Raw genomic sequence first — 20,887 nt, 5'->3', positions numbered from 1 at the left:
CTCCAGCACCCAGGGCTGCATCGGGGTAGGTCCATGTGGCTTCTCCTCAGGGATGTCTTGCAAGAAGTGAGCCTTGCCAGCTAAAGCAGGGAACTGGCTAAGGTAGCTGCAACCTGGTCCGACCATCAGAAAGCAAGAGATCCTAGAACTCGAAAGACGAGGCTCACTGAGCCATTTATCCTTCCACCCTTCAATTAACCCCACATGTGTTCATCAGCCAGGTTGGCACAATAAACTAACTCCTTCACAGGGGATATTGCAAATCAGTAGAGAAACTGATTTCTCATCAATAAACAGTGCTAGGTCAATTGCTTTTAAAAAATAGAGGGGGAGGGAGATTATTGGTACAGTTGTGTATATGTGTGTATCTCCCACCCATAGGCTATATGTTCCAAACCATCAGTGGATGCCTGAAACCATGAATGGTACTGAACCCTTTATTTACTGTTGGGTTTTCCTCCATACATACATGAGTTAAATCAAGAGAAACCCCACTGCCATTTAGTCACTCTGACTCTGCGTAGAGTTTCCAAAAGTACATCTTTGTAGGAGCAGACAGCCTACCTTTTTCTCTTGGAGAAAAGAGTGAGCTTGAACCACTGATCTTGGGGATACCACACAGTGCTTATCCACAGTACACCAGAGCACCTTTAAAGTTTAATTTATAAATCTTGGGTAATAGGAAGAGCGTAACAATAATTGTAAAATTGAACCCTTTTAAAGTAAAATCCAGGTAACTTGAACACAAGCACTGCAGTACTGGGACAGGCAATCTGATAGCTGAGCCCACTGGCTACACGGTGACTAACAAACAGGTAGCGTAGAGTGGAGGGGACAGCTTGAGAGAATCCATCATGGTTCTCAGAACTGCACACAGCTTCACACTTGACAAGTGTTTATTTCTGGAATTTTCCATTGACTGTTTTGGACCACAGGAAACTGAAACTGTAGAAAGTGAAATGATTGATAAGGGAGGACAACAATTCTTTTTCAAACTTTTTCTCAACCAGGACACAACAGATACATGAAGAAAACATGTAATTAGATCAGCTCTGTAAAGATGTCCATAAATTACAAGAAAACATGTAATTAGACCAGCTCTGTAAAGATGTCCATAAAGGCAATGCCTGCCACTTAAGAGGATGCGTAATAAGTGGTTGTTGAGTGAATGAAGTTTTAACGCATACAGTAAGATCTGATTACAGTATTTGCCAAATCATAAATTTTGAGGCATTTCATTCCTGCTTGGCTAGTACTGCAGTTTTTAAACTTGTGTACAGAAGTTTGTTTTTATATAGAGGAGTACAAATTTTTAATAACTATTACTCCTTAAAATTCATATTTCGTTTCATTCAGATAGAATTGTATTATGTCTTCAAATAGTGTGATTAAAATCATCAAGCCTTTAATTCAGTAATTTCTCCAAGTTGCTAATCATATGTTCTCAGCTTACAGTCAGAAGCTTGGGAAGTTGTAGTATTCCTTCCTCACCAACATTGCTCCTCTTTAATTTGTCAGTCACTGTGTCTAAATGACAAACTTGCTCAGAGCTCCTTAAAAGGGTTCCTTTTTCACCACAAACGAGCCAGCTGCATAGAAACCTGGGTGCTGCCGAGATTTGGAAGGAAGTGGATTTCCTTAAGTGCCAAGTCCTTACAAATACAAAGTCTATTAATGTGCTGATCGCTAAAGAGAATGATGAAGGGGATTTTTCTATGTAGCACGATCTATGACTTCTCTGCTCTCATTTGTTCAAAACTAAAAAGTAGCCCTTATCTGTCATTTTCCCCTTTTATAGTGACCATCAGAAGTTAGAAGAAAAAATAGAAAGTATTAAGAGAAATCTTGGTGTGGCATTAGGGCGACAGAATGGTTATGAAGCAGAAATTATCAGTTTAAAGAAAGAGCTACGAGGCCCTCTGTTTCTGGACGCTGAGGAAAAGTACAGGGAAATGATGATTGTGATGAGAACCACAGAGCTTGCAAACAAGGATCTGGACATTTACTATAAGACCTTGGACCAGTAAGTATTAAACTGGGGGTTTGGTTTCCGTTGCTGTGATTATCATTCCCTCCCCCCTTATTTTTAAATATATTTCATATGTACTAAAGAATGGACAAAACGTATGAAGTTGCATGTACACGCACACATGCTTGGCTGAGTACAAGGCATAATACTGAAGGCATGCTCATGTTCCCTCCCTCCATACCCAACCCTGGAATTCTACCACTAGCACTAGCTGGCACCCACCAGGATGCTCTCCTGCATCACAGCTCTCTTCCCCATCCACTGACAGATGTTTTGCTCTTTGCTTTTTAAAAACAGTAATTTTACCAGATAATATGTATGTTGTTCTTTGAGCTTTCAGAAAAAAATGGTATCATACCCTGTGTAGTCTTCTAGGATTTGCCTTGGTTTTATTTTTGTTTTATCCATGTTGCCTGTACCTATAATTCATTCATTTCACACATAGATGTACAAAATTCTGTGTGAATATGCCACAAATACATCCATTCTCTTATAGGTGGACATGTGATTTCCATATCTTGATTATGTAAACCTTGCTGCTAAGAACATTTTGCTATATGTTAGGAAGCAAATATATAAGAAATACTCTAAAGCGTTGGTTCTCAACCTTCCTAAAGCCACGACCCTTTAATACAGCTCCTCATGTTGTTGTGACCCCCAACCATAAAATTATTTTCGTTGCCATTTCAGAACTGTCATTTTGCTACTGTTATGAATCGTAATGTAAACATCTGAAATACAGGATGTATTTTCATTGTTACAAATTGAACAAAATGAAAGCATAGTGATGAATCACAAAAACAATATGTAATTATATATTGTGAAATATTCTAATTATAAATAAATGAAATTTGGTCTTAAAGCATGGTGTAGCATGGGTCAGTCTTCACGCCGGGTACTTGTATGTGGGAGTATCTGCATGTGGGCAGATCCGCCTGGAGACAGATAGAAGAGTGGTTTTGTGGGTGGTATCTGGGTTCCTACGCCCATCGGAAATATGTTTTCCGATGGTCTCAGGCGCCCCTGTGAAAGGGTCATTCGACCCCTCCAATGGGGTCATGACCCACAGGTTGAGAACGCTGCTCTAGAGTATATATGTATGAGTAGTTTCTGGGTTGTAACCTATGCTAATTTTGCAAAGTAATGTTAAGGCTTATCTTAAATTATTTTCCTAAGTTAATTGTGTTAGTAGGGTTGTCTAGAGAAACAAAACAAGCGACACCCGTATATATGTAAGAAGAGCTTATATCATGAAGGCACACCTGCCCAGTCCAACTGAAGCCCATGAGTTCAATGCTAGCCAGAGCCCTCTTCAGACTCACGTAGTTGCAGACCAGTGACACAGAAAAGAAAGGTGAGGTGGGATGCCGAAGATCACAGGCCAGTGGGTACAGAATCTCATGGATTCACGGTCAGTGAAAACATGTCAGGGCACCAGCAGCTCTGAGTCCCAACAAGCAGGAAGGTGAAGGAGCAGAAAGGCAAAAAAAAGAAGGAATTTTCCCAGTATAAAAAGACCACACCTCCCAGGAGGCATCATCAAACTATGATCTGCTTGACAGGTTGGATGCCACACACATTTACACCAGTAACAATATATGAGGGAGCTTCAAAAATTTATGGAGAAATGGAATTAAACGACAATGGAATATTTCCACAAACTTTTTAAAATCCCCATATGTAAGATTTTTAAAAATTTTATTAAGAGATAATTTTTTGGAGGTTCTTACACTTCTTATAACAACTCATACATCAATTGTATTAAGCATATTAGTACATATGTTGCCATCATTATTTTCTAAGCATTTACTTTCTATTGAGTCCTTGGTATCAGCGCCTCTTCCCCGCCCCCCCACTCCTAACCCTTTATAAATTATAAATTATTATTATTTTCATATCTTAACACCGATGTCTTCCCCCACGGTTTCTGTTGTTCATCCCCCTGGTGGGGTTGTGTGGTGATGTGTTGATCATTGCGATCAGTTCCCCTTTCCTCCTTCCTCTCCCACCTCCCCCTCCCTCCTGGTATCTCTATTCCCACTCCTGTTCCTGGGTTCTGTGTGTTGGGAGCTCTTCATCTTAAATCTGTACCTGTGCACATGCTCCAGTCTAGCCTTCAGTGAAAGGCAGAACTAGAATCCTGGTAGTGTGGGGTGAGGAAGCCTCAAGGAACCAGAGGAATATTGTGTTTCATCAGTGCTATGCTGCACCCCTTCTTTGTGACCTATCCGTGAGGGGATGGCCTATTGCCTACAGATGGATTTTGTATCTCTGCTCTGACCCCACACATTCTCAACCATACGGTTTGTTTGATACCTGTAACCCAATCCCATCGACACCTCATGATCTTAGGTTGGTGTGCTTCTTCCATGTGGTCTTGTTGCTTCTCTGCTAGATGGCTGCTTATATAACTTTAAGCCTTTAAGACACCAGGCGCTTTATCTTTTGGTATCCAGGCACCATCTGCTTTCTTCACATTTACTTATGCACCCATTTGTCTTCAGCGATTGTGCTCACGAGGGTGAGCATCTCAGATTGCCAATTTGTTAGAACAAAGTGTCCTTGCATTGAGGGAGGGTATAAGCAAAAGAGCCAAAGTCCATCCATTTCCTCAATGTATTGCCATGTAAATATATGTACATAGGCCAATACCTCTATGTATATAGATTAATGTATTTACATATGAGCATACCACTGCTTATACGTCGATAGCTTTGCTTCCTAGATCATTCCTTTGTTTCCTTTTACTTTCCTTCTGCCCCACAATCATGCTCTCCCTACTTCTGCCTCCTAGTACTTCCTCTCCTCTAGATTGCTCTTGCTCCAACACCCCCAGGATCTCTACGTCCTCCTTGTTGATTTTAATTCCCTAGTTGTTCCCCTGTGTAAGGCATTGTTTGCTCACCTCTTCCTTTCCCCATCTCCGCCCCACAAGTCCCTCTGGAATCGTTGGTCCTGTTGCTTTCTCCTTGATCTTGCTTCCCGTGCCTATCTTATATAAGTAAGCAAACCACAATATCAGAGACCAAGCAAAAAGAAAACAAAAGATTGAATAAAAAGGGGGAAAAAGATAATAACTCATGAAAAAAAAAAAAGCAAAGCATTGACTATTGATGTTGGCTGTTGCCTTTTCGTGGATAGCTTGTATATTATCGTGTGACTCTTATCCTTTTTCTTATCAATGTGGTGTATAATATTCATGGATTTTTGAATGTTAAACCATCCCTGCATCCTTGGATGAATCCCACCTTATCATGTTAGATGATATGTTTTATATACTTTTGTATTCTGTTGGCTAATATTTTGTTAAGGATTTTTGCATCTATGTTCATTAGAGATATCGGTCTGTAGTTCTTTATACCCTGTTTCCCCGAAAATAAGACCTACATACAGTTTTGCTTCTCGCTGAAATATAAGGTATCCCCCCCCCCCGAAAATTAGACCTCCCGAAAATAAGGCCCCTGAAACTACCGTAACTGGACTACAGCGGGCACCATCACGCAGCTCACTGTTGGCTGCAGTACAGCCGGAGCAGACAGGAAGTGCGAGGTCTCTTTTAATAAAACAATAAACAATAAATGTGTACCATATTCTTCTTCATGGAAAAATAAGACATCCCATGAAAATAAGACCTAGCACATCTTTGGGAGCAAAAATTAATATAAGACACTGTCTTATTTTCGGGGAAACAGGGTAGCGGTGGGATCTTTGCCCTGTTTGGGTATCAAAGTTATACAGGCTTTGTAGAATGAGTTTGGGAGTTTGCCATTCTTTTTCTATGCTCTGTAATAATTTTTGGAGGATCAGTGTCAGCTCTTCCCTGAATGCTTTGGTAGAATCCACCTGTGAATCCATCTGGTCCAGGAGCTTTTAGTTTGGTAGTTTCTTGATACCCAATCTATTTACACTTTTGCTATGGGTCTGTTGAGGTTCTTGACCGCTATCTGGGATACGTAGGGAGGGATTGTTTTTTCAAGTATTCGTCCATGTCTTCCACATTGTTGAATTCATTGGAGTATAGACTTGCATAGTACTTTGTGATTATCCTTTTAATCTTGTTGCGGTCCATCGTGATTTCCTGTTTCATCCCTCCTCCTGGCTATTGATATTTGCGCCTGCCTTTCTTTGGTTAGGTTTGCCAGCAGTCTGTTGATTCTGTTGATCCTTTGAAAGAACTAGTTTTCTGCTGCATTGATTTTTTGCAATGTTCTCTTGTCTTCCCACTGGTTTAACTCTGCCATAATTTTTATTATTTCTTTTCTTATGCTATTGGAAGGGGTTCTGTTGTTTTACTTTCTTTCCGATTTTCCTCGAGATTGCTGGTATGATTCTCCACCTCTTCTAGTCTGATGGTGACATCTTGTGTTTTGCTTCTTACCTCATCCATTAGCTCTTGTATTTCCCTTTGCGTGGACTTCATCTCCTCCATCGCAGACTTCACCTCCTCTATCATTGCATCCTTACTCTGCATTGCTTCTCTAATATTCTGTATTACTCCACACAGCCTTCTGAAGATTTCTTTTTGTGGCAGATCCACGTCTAATTCTCTGAATGTTAGCTCCATGGTTGAGTTGTTTTTTTTCTTGTTTTCTTGTTGAGGGTGTTGCGGTATGTTGCTGTTTGTGTGTTATTTTTGAAGAACTGGGCACTGTGCTACTGGGAGACCAGGGGGCCCTGAGCTCTTTCCCTGTGTGACTGTTAAGAGTTTTTTTTGAGGACTACCTGTGGACTACTATGGTGGTGGGTTAGACTGTAGTGTAGGCAGAATACTGAGGCAACTCAGTGGCTGGCGGCAGTGCAGGGTTGAGTCTGGGTTGAGGCTGTTGACTGTAGGTATGCCAATGGGCCAGGTTGGGACAGGCCTGCAGCATGGGTGAGGGTCTAGTCTGGACCATCAGGCCACAATTTGCAGTCTTTTAAAGACACTCTGTGGGGCTCCAAACTTGTAGAACATGTTAGCTTTTCCTATTTTATTATTTTAAAAACTGTAGGCAGTGCTCTTGAGTATAGCCTTCTGGCTGCCTTGTTAATTCATGTTTATGGACAGTTATGCAGGCTTACATTCAGAGTGACGAAAAGGACCATGGCTTGGAATTGAAAGCGTTTTTACAATGTAAAAAAAAAGGATATTTTCCCCTTTATAATGGCCTTGTGGGGTGCCCTGGTATAGATTGTGCCATGCTGTTCCCCAGTGAAGGGGGGCCAGCTTAGTGGAGTGGTTTTGTGTCCAACTGGATCTAAATTCGCCCTGGCTGCCTTCCTGTGTCCCTCTGGCTCTATCCTGTCAGCACTGCTGGTTGTGTTATGTTGAACTGCTTTAGGCCCATGTAAATATCCCAGCGACTCTTCAATTGCTGCAAATTATTGTTTATTTATCTATCGTTACCCACGCTAGCAGGCGTGGGGCTGGGAGCAGGCAGGAAGGGGATGGCCAATCCTTAGACTGCAGGCGCAGGGCAGATAGCAGTGTGGGGCGCTCCGATGTGAGGTCTTAAGAGCGAGCCTGGGATTATGGCCACTTTTAGACTGCAGTCCGGGAAAATTAACTGTGGCTGCGGGACTAGGGAGCAGAAAGGAGTGGCAGACACTGTCCTCCTGGGCCTGGTAAGGGGTGGGTGGAGCCTGCAGGCAGACGAGCTCCAGCGAGTTCTCAATCATTTTGTGGGTGAAAATCAAAGGGGGGGGGGGGCTCTGTACCGGACCCTATTACACTGAATCTATTTTTAGCAGTTTGGGCCTCCTTACCTCTTAATGTTCTGGTCTCACAGCAGGAGTGCTGGGCAGGTAATTCTACCTAGATGCCATCTCCTAAAATCTCCTGTGTAAGAATTTTTTTTGATGTATTCTTCCTATCATGAGTTTTATCGATTGCTTAATTTTTGCCACTTTAATGGGTTTCAAAAGATAAATGTGTGACCTTCCATTTATAGGTCCCTGATTTATGATGTCAAACATTTTTATTTATTTACTATATTGCTTCCTCCTTTATGGAATGCTGGTTTCTGTCTCATCCATCTTCAGTGTTGTTTATTATTTTATATTCATTTATAGTTCTCCATTCTAATTATTTTTCACCATGTGTTACAAATAACCCCTCAAGTTCTATGTTTATCTTTTCACTTATCAAGCTTTCTTTCTTTTTTTAAGTCTGATTAGTTCTTTTTGTATCTTGTCTAAGAAATCCCTCCCTATTTCTATAATTTCTTCTAAACGTTTCAAAACTTTGCTTTTCAAGTTTAAGACATTAACGTTTTATTTTTGTTTTAATTTTTGTGGCATAGGTGAAAGTTTACCGAGCAAATTAGTTTCCCACCCAGCAGTTTATACACAGATTGCTGTGATGTTTTCAATTCCAACTGTGTGTCAGCACTCTTCCCATTTCTACCTTGATTTCTTTTCCATCCGCCCAGTTCTTCTGCCCCTTCCTGCTTTCATAACTTTGTTTCTGGGTAAATGCTGCCCTAGGGATCTTCAGCAGTTGATTATACTGAAAAGCACCTTCCAGTTGTTAATCACTTTAAAGGTCTGTCTTTCATGAGACCGAAAGGTGTTATCTTGAAATGGCTTCAATTCTAAGAAGGGTATCTAAGGGCTATAGTCTCAGAGCTTCTACCAATCTCTATCAGACTAGTAAGTCTGGTCTTTTTTTTTTTTTAATGAATTTGAATTTTATTCTTTTTCTCCCATTCTACCACCTGCTCTTGTAATTCCAATGTCAGAGTGGTAAGTGGTAATCCCAGGCACCATCTGGTTCTTTGGTCTCTGGTTAGTAGAGGGTACAGTTCTCCTGGTCCATTAGTCCTTTGACTTAATTGCTTCCTTAAGTCTGTGGTTTCTTCACTCTTCTGTACTCTCAATGGAAAAAACAATAGTTGTAACTTAGATCGCTGTTTGCAAGCTTTGAAAACCCGGTTACTGCCCACCAAAGTAGCATGTACAACATTGTCTTTATAGATTATGTTTTGGCCCTCCTGAAATATTTAATTCTGAATTGCATTTATGTACATTGTAACATAGGAATTCCGTTTCCAGTTTCCATTTACAAATAACCATCTGGCACTATTATTGGATAGCTCATTCTTTTCTTAGTGACTTGAAGTGTCACTTCTGTCATATGTCAGAATTGCATATGTGTATGAGTTGATTCTGAGTTCTCTATTCAATTTCACTCATTAGTTTACCTTTCTCTATGCTATTACCTAATTGGGAATTCCAAAATACTTCATTATGCTCCTAAGGAACCTGTTTATAGACCAAGATGCAGTCAAGATGCAGATAGAATAAGCAGACACTACAAGGTGTGTCCTTTGACCATACAAATTCAGTCTGTACGCTGAGAAGGTAGACAATATGAAGAATACATCAGTATCAGGATTAGAGGAAGACTAAATAACAGCCTGTGTGGTGTGCAGCAGACACAAGTTATTTGCTGAAATTGAGGAGGGCTTGAAGCACTTGCTGATGAAAACCAAAGATTACAACATTTATTGTGGATTGCAACTCACTGTAAAGAAAATAAATCCTCACAACTGGACCAATAAGTAGCATCATGATAGATGGAGAAAAGATTGAAGTGGTCAAGATTTCGTTTTATTTCAATCCACAGTCAACACTCATGGAAGCAGCAGTTGAGAAATCAGACAACGTATTTCAATCTGCAAATCTGATGCACAAGACCTGTTTAATGTGTTAAAGAGCAAAGATGTCACTTTGAGGAAAGGTGCACCTACCCCCAAACCATGCTGCTTTCAACCGTCTCGTATGCTTTCCAAAGCAGGATGAGAGTGAATGAATAAAGAAAACCACAGAAGAATAGATGCATTTGAATAATGGTGTTGGTGAAGAATTTTGAGAGTACCATGGACTGCCAAACAAAGAAACAAATCTTTCTTGGAAGAAGTACAGCCAGAATGCTCCTTAGAAGGGAGGATGGTGAAACTTGGTCCCCTGTACTTTCGACATGTTATCAGGAGAGAACAGTCCCTAGAAAGGATATCATGCTTGGTAAAGTAGAGGATCACTGTAAAAGAGAAGTCTCTTCACACGATGGATGGACACAGTGGCTACAACAATGGGCTCACATACAAGTATAACAATAATTGAAAGGATGGCACAGAACCAGGCAGTGTTTCCTACTTCATTCATTTGAGTGGTTACCCTTAATTTTGTATCATGCATTCCCACTCACTCCTGGTTGATATTGATTCATAGTGATCTTACAGGACAGTAGAACTGACCCCAGAGGGTGTCCAAGAGTGTGTGATCTTTAGGAAAGTAAGACCGCCTCATCTTTGTCCTGCAGATTCGCGTGCATATTGACTTAAAATCAAATGCACTGATCTCTTAGTGGTCTTGGAGCAGCAGTCTAACAGCATCTCCTGGATGTTAGGAATACAAATCCACCCTCAAGTGACACCCCAGACCTACTGGTCAGAAACTTTGATAAGGAGGCCCAGCAGTCTGTGTTCAATAACCCTCCCAGGTTATTCTAGTGCACACCCACGTTTAAGAACCATGGTACTTATGTGAATTGCTTCATCATCTGCCTCAGCTCAGGTAATCTGTCCACAGCAGTGGTTCTCAACCTTCCTAATGCCATGGCCTTTTAATACAGTTCCTCATGTGGTGACCCCCAATCATAAAATTATTTTCGTTGCTACTTCATAACTATCATTTTGCTACAGTTATGTATTGCGTGACCCCTGTGAAAGAGTCATTTGACCCCTGAAGGGGTCACGACCCATAGGTTGAGAACCGGTGATCTACAGTGTTTCCATTAATATTTTTAGTTTTACCTTTTTTGTATCATTCCAAATTGGTAGTAACTTATTATCATTTTATAGCCAAAATTTATTTGGGATAGTTCAATGTTTACCAGTTTCTTTGTTCACTATTGCTTCTTAAATCTCCTTTTGATAGTTCTTTTGGTAAAGGGCTCCTAGTAGTGAAATCCATCTTTGAGAAGTCTACTTTCAGTCTTGAGAGCTTAGCTGAACATGCATCACAGTTATTTTCTGTTAGCACTTTGAAAATATTCTTCTTTTATCTTTTTCTGGCCAATATAGTTGCTATTAAATTTTTTTATTCTCATTATTCCTTTGCAGTTACTGGTCATCTGCCTGTTATCTTGGTTCTTTGGTTCTTTTAAGAGCAGATGTGTTGGTGGCACTCGACTGACTTGTCACAGTGGAGAGATAACTTTAGTCATTCTGACCAAGGGTTATGCTTCTTGGTCTGAGGGCTGATACTTGTCATCAATTTTAGAAAGATTCCCACGCATTACAGTAGCTCTGCAAATATTCCCTTCCCCTTTTCTTACTCTTCTTCCTTTCTTCATTCTCTTTAGAGATAAACCTTATTCTTTCTTCCACTCTGCTTATATTAGTCTCTGGGTAACTTCCTTATAACTATCTCCAAGTTTATGCAATCCCTAGTTCATATAGACTCTGGTGCCTATATTTCTTGTTGAATAAGTAGGGTCTTTTACTTCATTAACTCTATATTTTATTTGTGTACCTCTGATTTATTACAGAAATCCCTTTTTACTCATAATATGCTTTTCTTAGTGTCTCGGTGCTTTTCTGATATGTCTACTCATCTTAAGTGTCCATATTTTGTATTATCTTTCAGATCATCAGTTTTCATTCCGTTTTAGGGAGTCTCTTCAGTTTTTGTGGGTGCTGGTTCTGGACCTTAGTGAAGCTTTGTTTTATTTTTGTTTGCATTTCATGTAGTGTTTTATTGTAAACTTATCTTCAGTAGCAATTTTCTTCCCTGTGAGAATATTTGTGACCTATTTGTGTGACTAACCCTCCACATAGCAATTTAGCAATTTGGTTTTATATTTACTAGGAGCTCTAGGGTTCTAGGATTTTAGGGTCCTTGAACTATACGGAAGGTAACAGTGAAGTGTTTGGCCAGGAGTTTGAATTCTAAAGCAAAACTGTTGATTTTCAACTTCAATTAAGAATTGATGATACAAGTCCCAGAGAGTGCCAGCTTTTCTGTCAGGCATAACTCCTAACCCAGCTTCATGTGGCCCCTGTGCCTCATCTGTCCTGGGTCACACACTCAGTCCTTACAGTAGGAGATTAGACCAAGTCCAGCTGCTTGTCAGATCACACTCCATCATTCTCATTGTCAGGTCTATCCTTATTTCTGTCATAAAGGGATTTCCCTTCTTTTGCACACAATTCGAAAATTTTTTAAATGGTTTTTGTTATGTATTTATCTAGTATTTCTAATCTCAGCATGTGTGGAAGGAGTATTTTCACTTACTTTAGGTTTGGGTTCTTGCTGTTCTTTCTGGAATGGAAACAAATTCCATCATTAAGAGAACTACCTAGACAGTCTTTTTTAAGTACGAACCAAGAATTTTGTTGGCTTAAATTTGATTCTTAAAATAACTGCTTGAAAGTTATTTCATGGATATGGTACAGGAAAATACAAGGACTCTTCAAAAAGTTCATGGAAAAATTGTGTTAACTTTTAATTCTATTTTTCTTTCTTTTTAATTCCAGTTTTCCATGAACATTTGAAGCCCCCTCATATCTTTCTCCCCCTTCCTTTTGAGTGTTTAGGTTAATACTATATTCCCAGCAAAGCTCATAGAATTGTCTGTCTGCACTGAGTAGGAATGCTGCTACCTGTTTATTTGTTGTTGGTAAAACATAGCATTTGCATTTCAGTCGTGTTTGTGTGTGTAATTCAGTGATACTACATTCATGATGTTATGTAACCACCATAGCTGTCTGTTTCTAAATGCTTCCTCAGTCTCAACAGAAAATCAGTGCCCCTGAAGCAGTCACCCCCTTCTACCCCATCTCACCCATCCCTGGCTGGTAACCACTGAAAATCTGTTACATATGGATTTTCATTATCTAAATATTTCAGATAAGTGGGATCATACAATAGTTGTCCTTTTGTAACTGATTTAAGTCTCTCATCATAAAATGTTTTTTCAAGATTCATCTACATTGTAGCATATAGCAGAACTCCCTTTGTTGTGGTTGAATGATATGCCATTGTATAAGGGGGCTTCAAAGAGTTTGTGGGAAAATGGAACTAAAGGATAATGGAATTTCTCCATGAATTTTTTTAAACAGCCCTATATATCCACAATTTCTTCAGCTATTCACCTGTTGATGAGCGCTTGAGTTGTCCACCTCTTTCACTCTTGTGGATAAGTCTGTAGTGAACAGTGGCATTCAAGTATCTGAATCTGTTTGGCAGTTGGGGGCATCACCCACAATTGGAATTAGTAGGCCTAATGGTTAATGCTATCTTGAACTTTGTAAGGAACGTCCAGTCTGTCTTCCACAGCCACTGCACCACCAGCAAAAGATGGGTTTCCGTTTTCTCCCTCTCATCACCAGCACAGCTTGCAGTGGTGAAGTGGTATCCCATTGTGGTTTGTGACATATTCAGCAATGATGTCGTGCAGGAGAAAGGCGGGGCTTCCTACTCCTGTAAAGAGTTGGTCGCCCAGACTCACAGGGGACCTCACAGGGGCACTTCTACTCTGTGCTCTGGGGTCGCTGTTAGTCAGCATCAGCTCAGTAGTAATGTGTGGTTTGAATGACATTGAGCATCTTTGTCATGTGTCTAATGGCCATCTGCATAGCTCTTTAGTGAATTATCTATTCAAGTCCTTTGCCATTTTTAAAATTGGGTTATTTTTCTTTTGAGTTGTAGGAGGTTTTTATCGTAGTTGTTGCTTTGGCTTTTTTTCTTAATTTGTATCAGATACATTGTTCCCCAAGTATTGTATCCCATCCAGTATGCTCTTTACTTCCTTGGTAGCCTTCTGATACACAAAAGCTTTTAATTTTGAGTAAGTGTACTATAACTAGTTTCTTGTTGCTCATGCTTTTGTGTCTTAGCTAAGATTCCTTGTCAAAAGGGTCCCAAAGCGTTTACCCCTATGCTTTATTCTCAGAGTTTCATGATTTTAGTTCTTACATTTAAATGCCAATTTTGAGTTAATTTTGGCCAAGGGTGTGAGTGTGGGGGCCAGCTATAATCATTTGCATATGGTGATCCAGTTGTTCCAGCATCTAATGGAGAGACAATCTTTCCCCATTGAATAGACTTCGCACCCTTGACAAAATTTTGCATTATCGAGAATATCATATCAAGAATATATGTTGCTGCCATTGTGACCCATGTTCCCAACTTTTAAAAAAGTTTAGTACATTACAGTGTTTTCTTAACCATGACATAACTATTGTTTCTTGATTTAGAGATGTCACATAGGCAGATGAGTTCAGGGGAGAGGTATGAATTTGAAAATCACCAGCATATACATGGTGTTTCAGGCCAGAGGATTAGATTACATATAGAATGGCTAAAGAGAGGAAGATTCATGTATGCAAATCCAATGAAGAAGCAGCAAGTGAGAAAGAAGACATCTTAAAAACCAAGTAAAATATTTCAAGGATATTGAAAGGTCAAATAAGATGAGCCCTAAAAAATGACCTTTGAATGTAATGAAATAGAGGTTGTTAATGCCTTTTATAATCCATCCCCGTGGCTTATTCAGTTGGAGCTGGAGCCTGGTTGGCGCATGGTGAGCAGGAAATGGCAAGAAATAGAGGCAGTAAGCACAGATGGAGGTGAACAGAAAAAGTACGGTGATAGCTCGAGGGGCTGAGGGACCACGGAGGTTGTTCGGTGTATTTTGTTCCTTTCACATTTTACTTGCACGTATTCTGTTATCAGGTGAGCTCTTCCTCCTCCTCAGTGTTGGCTTGTAGACTGGGGTTTCGTGTTTGGATGGAACAGAAAACCACCTGGGAGCCCTCTGGCTCTCTCTACACAGCATGGAATCCACTGACAGCAGAGACAGGAAGAATGCCCACAGTGAGGCTCATAGTCATTCCGCGATCCCCTCTGCCTCTCTTCGGGCCCTGGGAAGGCAGGACTTTCACATCCTGCCCTTCTTTCCAATTGCTAACAGTCTGACAGAGAGACGGGTGACTAATGGGGAGAGGGCACCCTAGCACCCTTCCTGAATCACAGAGGCCTCACACTGAGCAGGAGAGGGTGCTTTCCAACAATTGAGACTTGCTTAAGGCACAGTACCTGGCTTCCTCCTGAGTTCAGTTATCTGGTAATCAGATGAGTTCTTCTAAATGAGAAGAAAAGAAGTGGTACAGAGTTCCCCCAAATTTTGGTCTTTGTGAGCTGTGCTTCTAAACAGTGACTTGTCTAATGTCCCTTTTTCGAGGTTTAGACTATGAGCCCTAATGTTGCTCTCTTACCTAGAAGCCAGTAAAGCTCAAATTTCCCTTTCTGTTTCATCTCTTAGAAAGAAGCATGTGCTCCGTGTAATTGTTGTACTTAACTGCCTATTTAAGGCAACACAGGAAATTAGCAGTGCGTTTTCAAGAAAAGCTGATTATCATCTGTTATTAGTAATCATCTGCAAACATCACTGAGGATAAGCATTACAGATGGTCAGACCTTTAGACTAGATGAGAAGGGGGTCCTCCATCTTGTGGGGTGTGTTACCCTCATGCTAGTAGAATCCATCGGTTACAAGTAAGTGATGCTGGAACATCTCACTAAGGCACAGTGTGCCCCCCCATGCCCTAGGATGTCCCACTGTCACTTCCCTCCGGTACCACCATTCTCCTGAGATTCGGGGGTGGGGTGGGGTGGGGGGTGTAACTCGTATATGTGTCCAAAGCCACTGACTCTCTGTGAGGCTCTCCAGAGCCTGCTCCCTGCACTCAAGTTGAGTTTGGGGCTGAGGGCTTTATTCAAGGTGCATGTCTTGGTCACCATTCTCATCCTGAGGGTACAGTGCAGTTTGACATCAGCAGCACCTGTCTAATCCAGTGGGCACAACACACAACTGGAAGAGCACACGTGGCATTCCACACCCACTGCTGGGTTTGGGTTTTTTTGGTTGTGGGGGGGGGGGTGGGGGGGGGGGGGGGGGGGGGGGGGGGGGGGGGGGGGGGGGGGGGGGGGGGGGGGGGGGGGGGGGGGGGGGGGGGGGGGGTTGTTTTGTTTTGTTTTAATTTTGTTTTTGACTGATTTTATCTTGAGTAGTGGTTGAGCCATTGTCTGAGTTTTATAAGCTGATATTCAGGAGTCTGGCCAAATGAAATTAGTTGCTTTCTTAAATTTTTTTAGTTTTATCCTTATCTAAGGGCTTAAAATGACATTCTTGTTGTTACGTGCTGTGGAATCGGTTCTGACTCATAGTGACTATGTACAGAACAAAACACGGCCTGGGCCTGCGCCAACCCTCACAATTGTTCTTATGCTTGAGCCGATTGTTGCAGCCATGGGGTCGCTCCATCTCCTTGAGGGCCTTCCCCCTTTTCACTGCCCCTCTGCTGTACCAAACATAATCTCCTCCTCCTAGGACTGGTCTCTTCAGCAGCATGTCCAAAGTATTTGGGATGAAATCTCACTATCCTCGCCTCTAAGGAGCAATGCTGACTGCCCTTCTTCCAAGATCTGTGTGTTCTTTTGGGCAGCCCATGGTACTTTCAGTATTCTTTGTCAGCACCATGACTTAAATGTATTGATTCTTCTTCAGTCATTTTTCTTTTAAATGTGCAACTTCAGGCTGGTAAATTAGGATTTTCAGTTTTTTGCTAAGTAATAAAAATCATGATTAATATGGTAAGCATTGGACTGCTAACTGAAGAAGATCAGCAATTCAAACCCCCCAGCTGCTCTGTGGGAGAAAGATGATGCCGTCTGCTCTTGTAAAGATTTACCGCCGTGGGCGTCCTATACAGGGGCCCTAAGAGTCAGAATTGACACGATGTCCTGGGTTTAGTTTGGTTTGGAGACACCATGTTTTCCCATGCTGCTCCTCCTCCTCAGCAGGCTGCCTTTGCTGAAGCCCTTTCCATGTATGACTTCTCCTTCCTCTTAAACCATTTAGCCTCTTACTACAGATACTAATGCAAAGCACAGAACCTCGTTTGAATTGAAGTCCACTTACTTGACGGTAGATAAGACAATATGTCTACGGCTTATTCAGCACGTAAGCATTTCAATGGTGGCATCACTCCGTTCTCCTCACAGTGCCTATACATGGATGTACACACAAGGAGAGCTTTTGTTTTTCTGTGAATAGGATCACACTGCAGGCATTTGCTTGTTGCGTTTATGCCCATGTAAGTCAGTACCTCATTTTTAATAGCTGCATAGTCTAGACCAATGGTTCTCAACCTGTGGGTTGGAACACTTTTGGGGGTCGACCTTAGCACAGGGGTCACCTAATACCATCGGAAAAACACATATTTCTGACGGTCTTAGGAACCGAGACACCACTCCTCTTTCCCTCTCCAGGCGGGTCCACCCACATGCAGATATGCCCACAGATGAGTACCCGGTATGAAGACTGTTACCCATGCTACACCATGCTTCAAGACAAAATTTCACTTACTTGTAATTAGAAATAAATATTTCACAATATATAATTGTATATTGTTTTTGTGATTAATCACTGTGCTCTTATGTTCAATTTGTAACAATGAAAATACATTCTGCATATCAGATATTTGCATAACGATTCATAACAGTAGCAAAATTACAGTGATGAAGTAGCAACAAAAACAATTTTTTGATTGGGGGTCACCACAACATGAGGAGCTGTATTACAGGGTCACGGCATCAGGAAGATTGAGAACCACTGCTCTAGACAATGGACGTTGCTTACTTCCTTTAACTCTTGATGGACCTGTTAGGAAGACTACAGTGAATGCTGCAGTCTATAGCTTTGCACACTGAGCAGATATATCAGAAATATAATTTCTTGGAAATGAAGATACAGGGATAAGAGGGTATGTACATTTTTAACTTCTAGAATCACTATGGTTTGGAATCGGCTCAATCATAGTGAGTTTGGCTTGAATTAGTGTGTTAGTCCAGGTGGACTAGAGAAACAAATTCAAAAACACTCATAGGTGTGTAAGAAAGAGGTTTATATAAAAGAGTAATTATATATTAAGAAAACATCACAGCCCAGATCAAGTCCATAAGTCCGATATTATCCTATACCAATATGTTCAATACCGATCTATAAACTCTTCTTCAGACTCATGCAACACATGCAATGATGCCAAGTGCAGGAAGATCACGGCCAGTGGGTGGAAAGTCTTGTGGATCCCGTGGCAGTGGAAGCATCTTAGCGCTGCCAGGGGTCTCCACGTGGCTCCTCCAGCTCAGGGCTCTGGCTCCATCGGTGTGTCTTCATGTGGCTGTCAACAGGAAAGTGTCACAGAGAGTCTGGGTCTGACCTCCAGCGAGTTACTTATCTCTGTAGCAGCACCAGAGGATGTCATCAAGTTGCGACCTGATTGACAGGCTAAATTCCACCCTTCACTCTTAATAGTCTCAAATTGAGACTAGATGATTTAACAATCACAGTGAGTGTCCAGTTAGTCGCCTTACATTTTATCTACCTGCCAGTGATGGGTGAGAGTGCCCATTCTCCATGCCTGCCTTTCGGATTACCAACCTTTAAAGTGTTGGAAACCAAAATCCTCTCCCTCTAATTTACATTTACTTTATGTTTACTTGTGAGGGAAATAATCGGATAATTTCCTTTGTCTCTCTGCCAGATTTTCTGTTAGGTTGGGAGTTTGTTTTTCCCCCTTGAGTAATTTTTGTCAATTCTGGATATTAACTTTTCATAAATATTTTAAACGTTTATTCCCAGCTTGTCATGTATCTGTTAACTTTTATTTTATGCTGTCATTTAGAACTTTCACTACTTAAGTGGTTAAATCTTCAGGGGTTTTTATGGTTCACAATTCTAAGTGCCTTAAACTAACTCTTTCTAACCCAAATGTCATAAAACTGTTTTCTTCAGAGTGCTTTCTTTTACTTTAACTTTTAATGCTTTCATTCCTTTGGATCTTATTTTGGAGTGACTTAATAAGGAGCATCCCCTTCCTATTGATTTGAAATTTTTGCAGTCACAAAGTAAAGTTCTGTATATGTTTAGGTATATTTCTGGGTTTTTCTCTTCTGTACACCAGGATTTTTATTTCTTCCTGCCCCAGTACCACAATTAAGTTCTTCTGCATTGTTTATTCAACATGATAAGAGCTTTAGAATCTGTGGATTTCTTTTTTTTTTTTTTTAATCTTGCTAGGCTTTTTGTTGGGATTGCATTTGATTTCTAGATTACTTGGAGTTTGGACTTCTTTACAATATTTAACTACCCATTTTGACCCTTGAGTATGTTTCTTTTGATTAATCATTCTTTTTGTCCTTTCATAAAAAATGTATAGTTTTCTTCTTCTATATCCTATATCTTTTTGTTAGGTTTCTTTATTACTTTTTATAGTTTCTAGGGACATTGTGAACAGAATTAAGTTTCCTATTGGTTTTTACTACTAAATAAAGCTTAATTTTTATATATTTTATTTTTGACTGTCTTGTAGTTCTAATAGTTTTTCAGTTGATTGCTTAATGATAGGAGTGTGTGTGATTAAACAACATGCACATTGCCCCTCCCCCTTTCCATATTTAGTCTTTATTTTCTTTCATTGTCTCGGTGAATTGTTTGGGACTTTTAGGACATTACTTTAGAGTAGCCATAAAAGGAGGAATTTTTATCTTAGCTTTAGGGTAAAATACTTTTGAATATTTTAACATTAAATTTGATACCTGCTGCAGATATCTGATAAACTCATTTTGTCACAATAAGGAGTTTTTCTTTTATTCTTCATTTTTGAGAATTTTTATTAAAGCTTAAAGTGTTCTAGTATATCAAAATACTTTCTAAAATCAATTGAGATTGTCTCTTTTCTTGTACTCTATTAACCTAATGAATTATTTAAAATTTTTTCTTTTTCAGTCCTGGTTCTCTTGGGGTAAACATTACTTGGTTACGATACATTCTTGTTTTACTTCCCCAGCTACAAACTTATTTTATTTAACATGTTTATATTCATGAACCATATAGGCCTACTCATTTTTTCTTATTGCTTTTGTTTCTCTGTGCTGTGTGATACGCCTACTCCTCACTTATTGACCACCTCTGTCGGACATTTGCATTTGCAACAACAGGAAAAATCTATTTGACACCATGTGTCTGGCAGTGACAAATACTGAGGTGCAGTGCTGGTTGTGATGATTAAGGGTATGTGTCAGCTGGACTGGACTATGATTCTCAGTGATTTGGCAGCTATGTAATAATACATTTTGGCATTTATAAATGTTGTTAATTATTGGGCTATGAACCACAAGGTCTGCAAGTCGAAAACACCAGCTGCCCCAAAGGAGAAAGATGAGGCTTTCTACTCCTGTAAACAGTTCCAGCCTTGAAAACTCGAAGGGACAGTTCTGCCCTGTCCTTTAGGGTCACCGTGAGTCAGAACTCGATGGCACTGCTGTTGAGTGTATTTCTACCGTGTAAGACAGAGTAGAGCTGCTCCTGAGGATTTCTGGATCCTTGGGAAACTCTACAGGAGCAGCAGCCTCATCTTTGTCCCATGGAGCAGCTGGTGATTTTTAACTGCCAGCCTTATGATCAGCACCCCAGTGCTTAAGCCACTGTGCCACCAGGGCAGCTATGCAGCAATGTAATTTGGTAGTTATATAATGATGTAGTCATCTTCGTTTTGTGATATGATGTGGTCATCCTCCATTTTTACTTAGTGCTGATTTTTACATGACAACCTAGTCTTTGGAACTGAACTATATTGGTAAGTGTGGAATGGATGTGGTTGTATACCCCAGAATGTGACTATACCTTGAAGAGGTGATAATAATCACTTGTAAAATTATCTGAGCGACAACCGAAAAGTGGATGAAGGGAGACGTCGGACAGGGCAAGATATGACAAAATACCCATTTATAAACTATCAAGGGCTCATG

The 20,887-nt window shown here is 40.5% G+C and overlaps 1 protein-coding gene across 1 annotated transcript in view; it reads left to right on the top strand.

Annotated features, from left to right (window-relative positions):
* Positions 1–20,887, top strand: part of RAD50 (RAD50 double strand break repair protein) — a 77,888-nt gene that overhangs the window by 49,268 nt on the left and 7,733 nt on the right. Inside the window, exon 21 of the mRNA XM_013004547.2 lies at positions 1,799–2,023. Within this exon, the coding sequence (XP_012860001.1) occupies positions 1,799–2,023 (225 nt within the window). The remainder of the gene's footprint in view (positions 1–1,798; positions 2,024–20,887) is intronic.

Source organism: Echinops telfairi, unplaced genomic scaffold (assembly GCF_000313985.2).
Source record: "Echinops telfairi isolate 266 unplaced genomic scaffold, ASM31398v2 ScPeMD7_7469;HRSCAF=8507_1, whole genome shotgun sequence".
In the NCBI taxonomy this organism is placed as follows: domain Eukaryota; kingdom Metazoa; phylum Chordata; class Mammalia; order Afrosoricida; family Tenrecidae; genus Echinops; species Echinops telfairi.
Note: the sequence above shows the minus strand (reverse complement) of the source record. Positions and strands in the feature narration are given on the sequence as shown.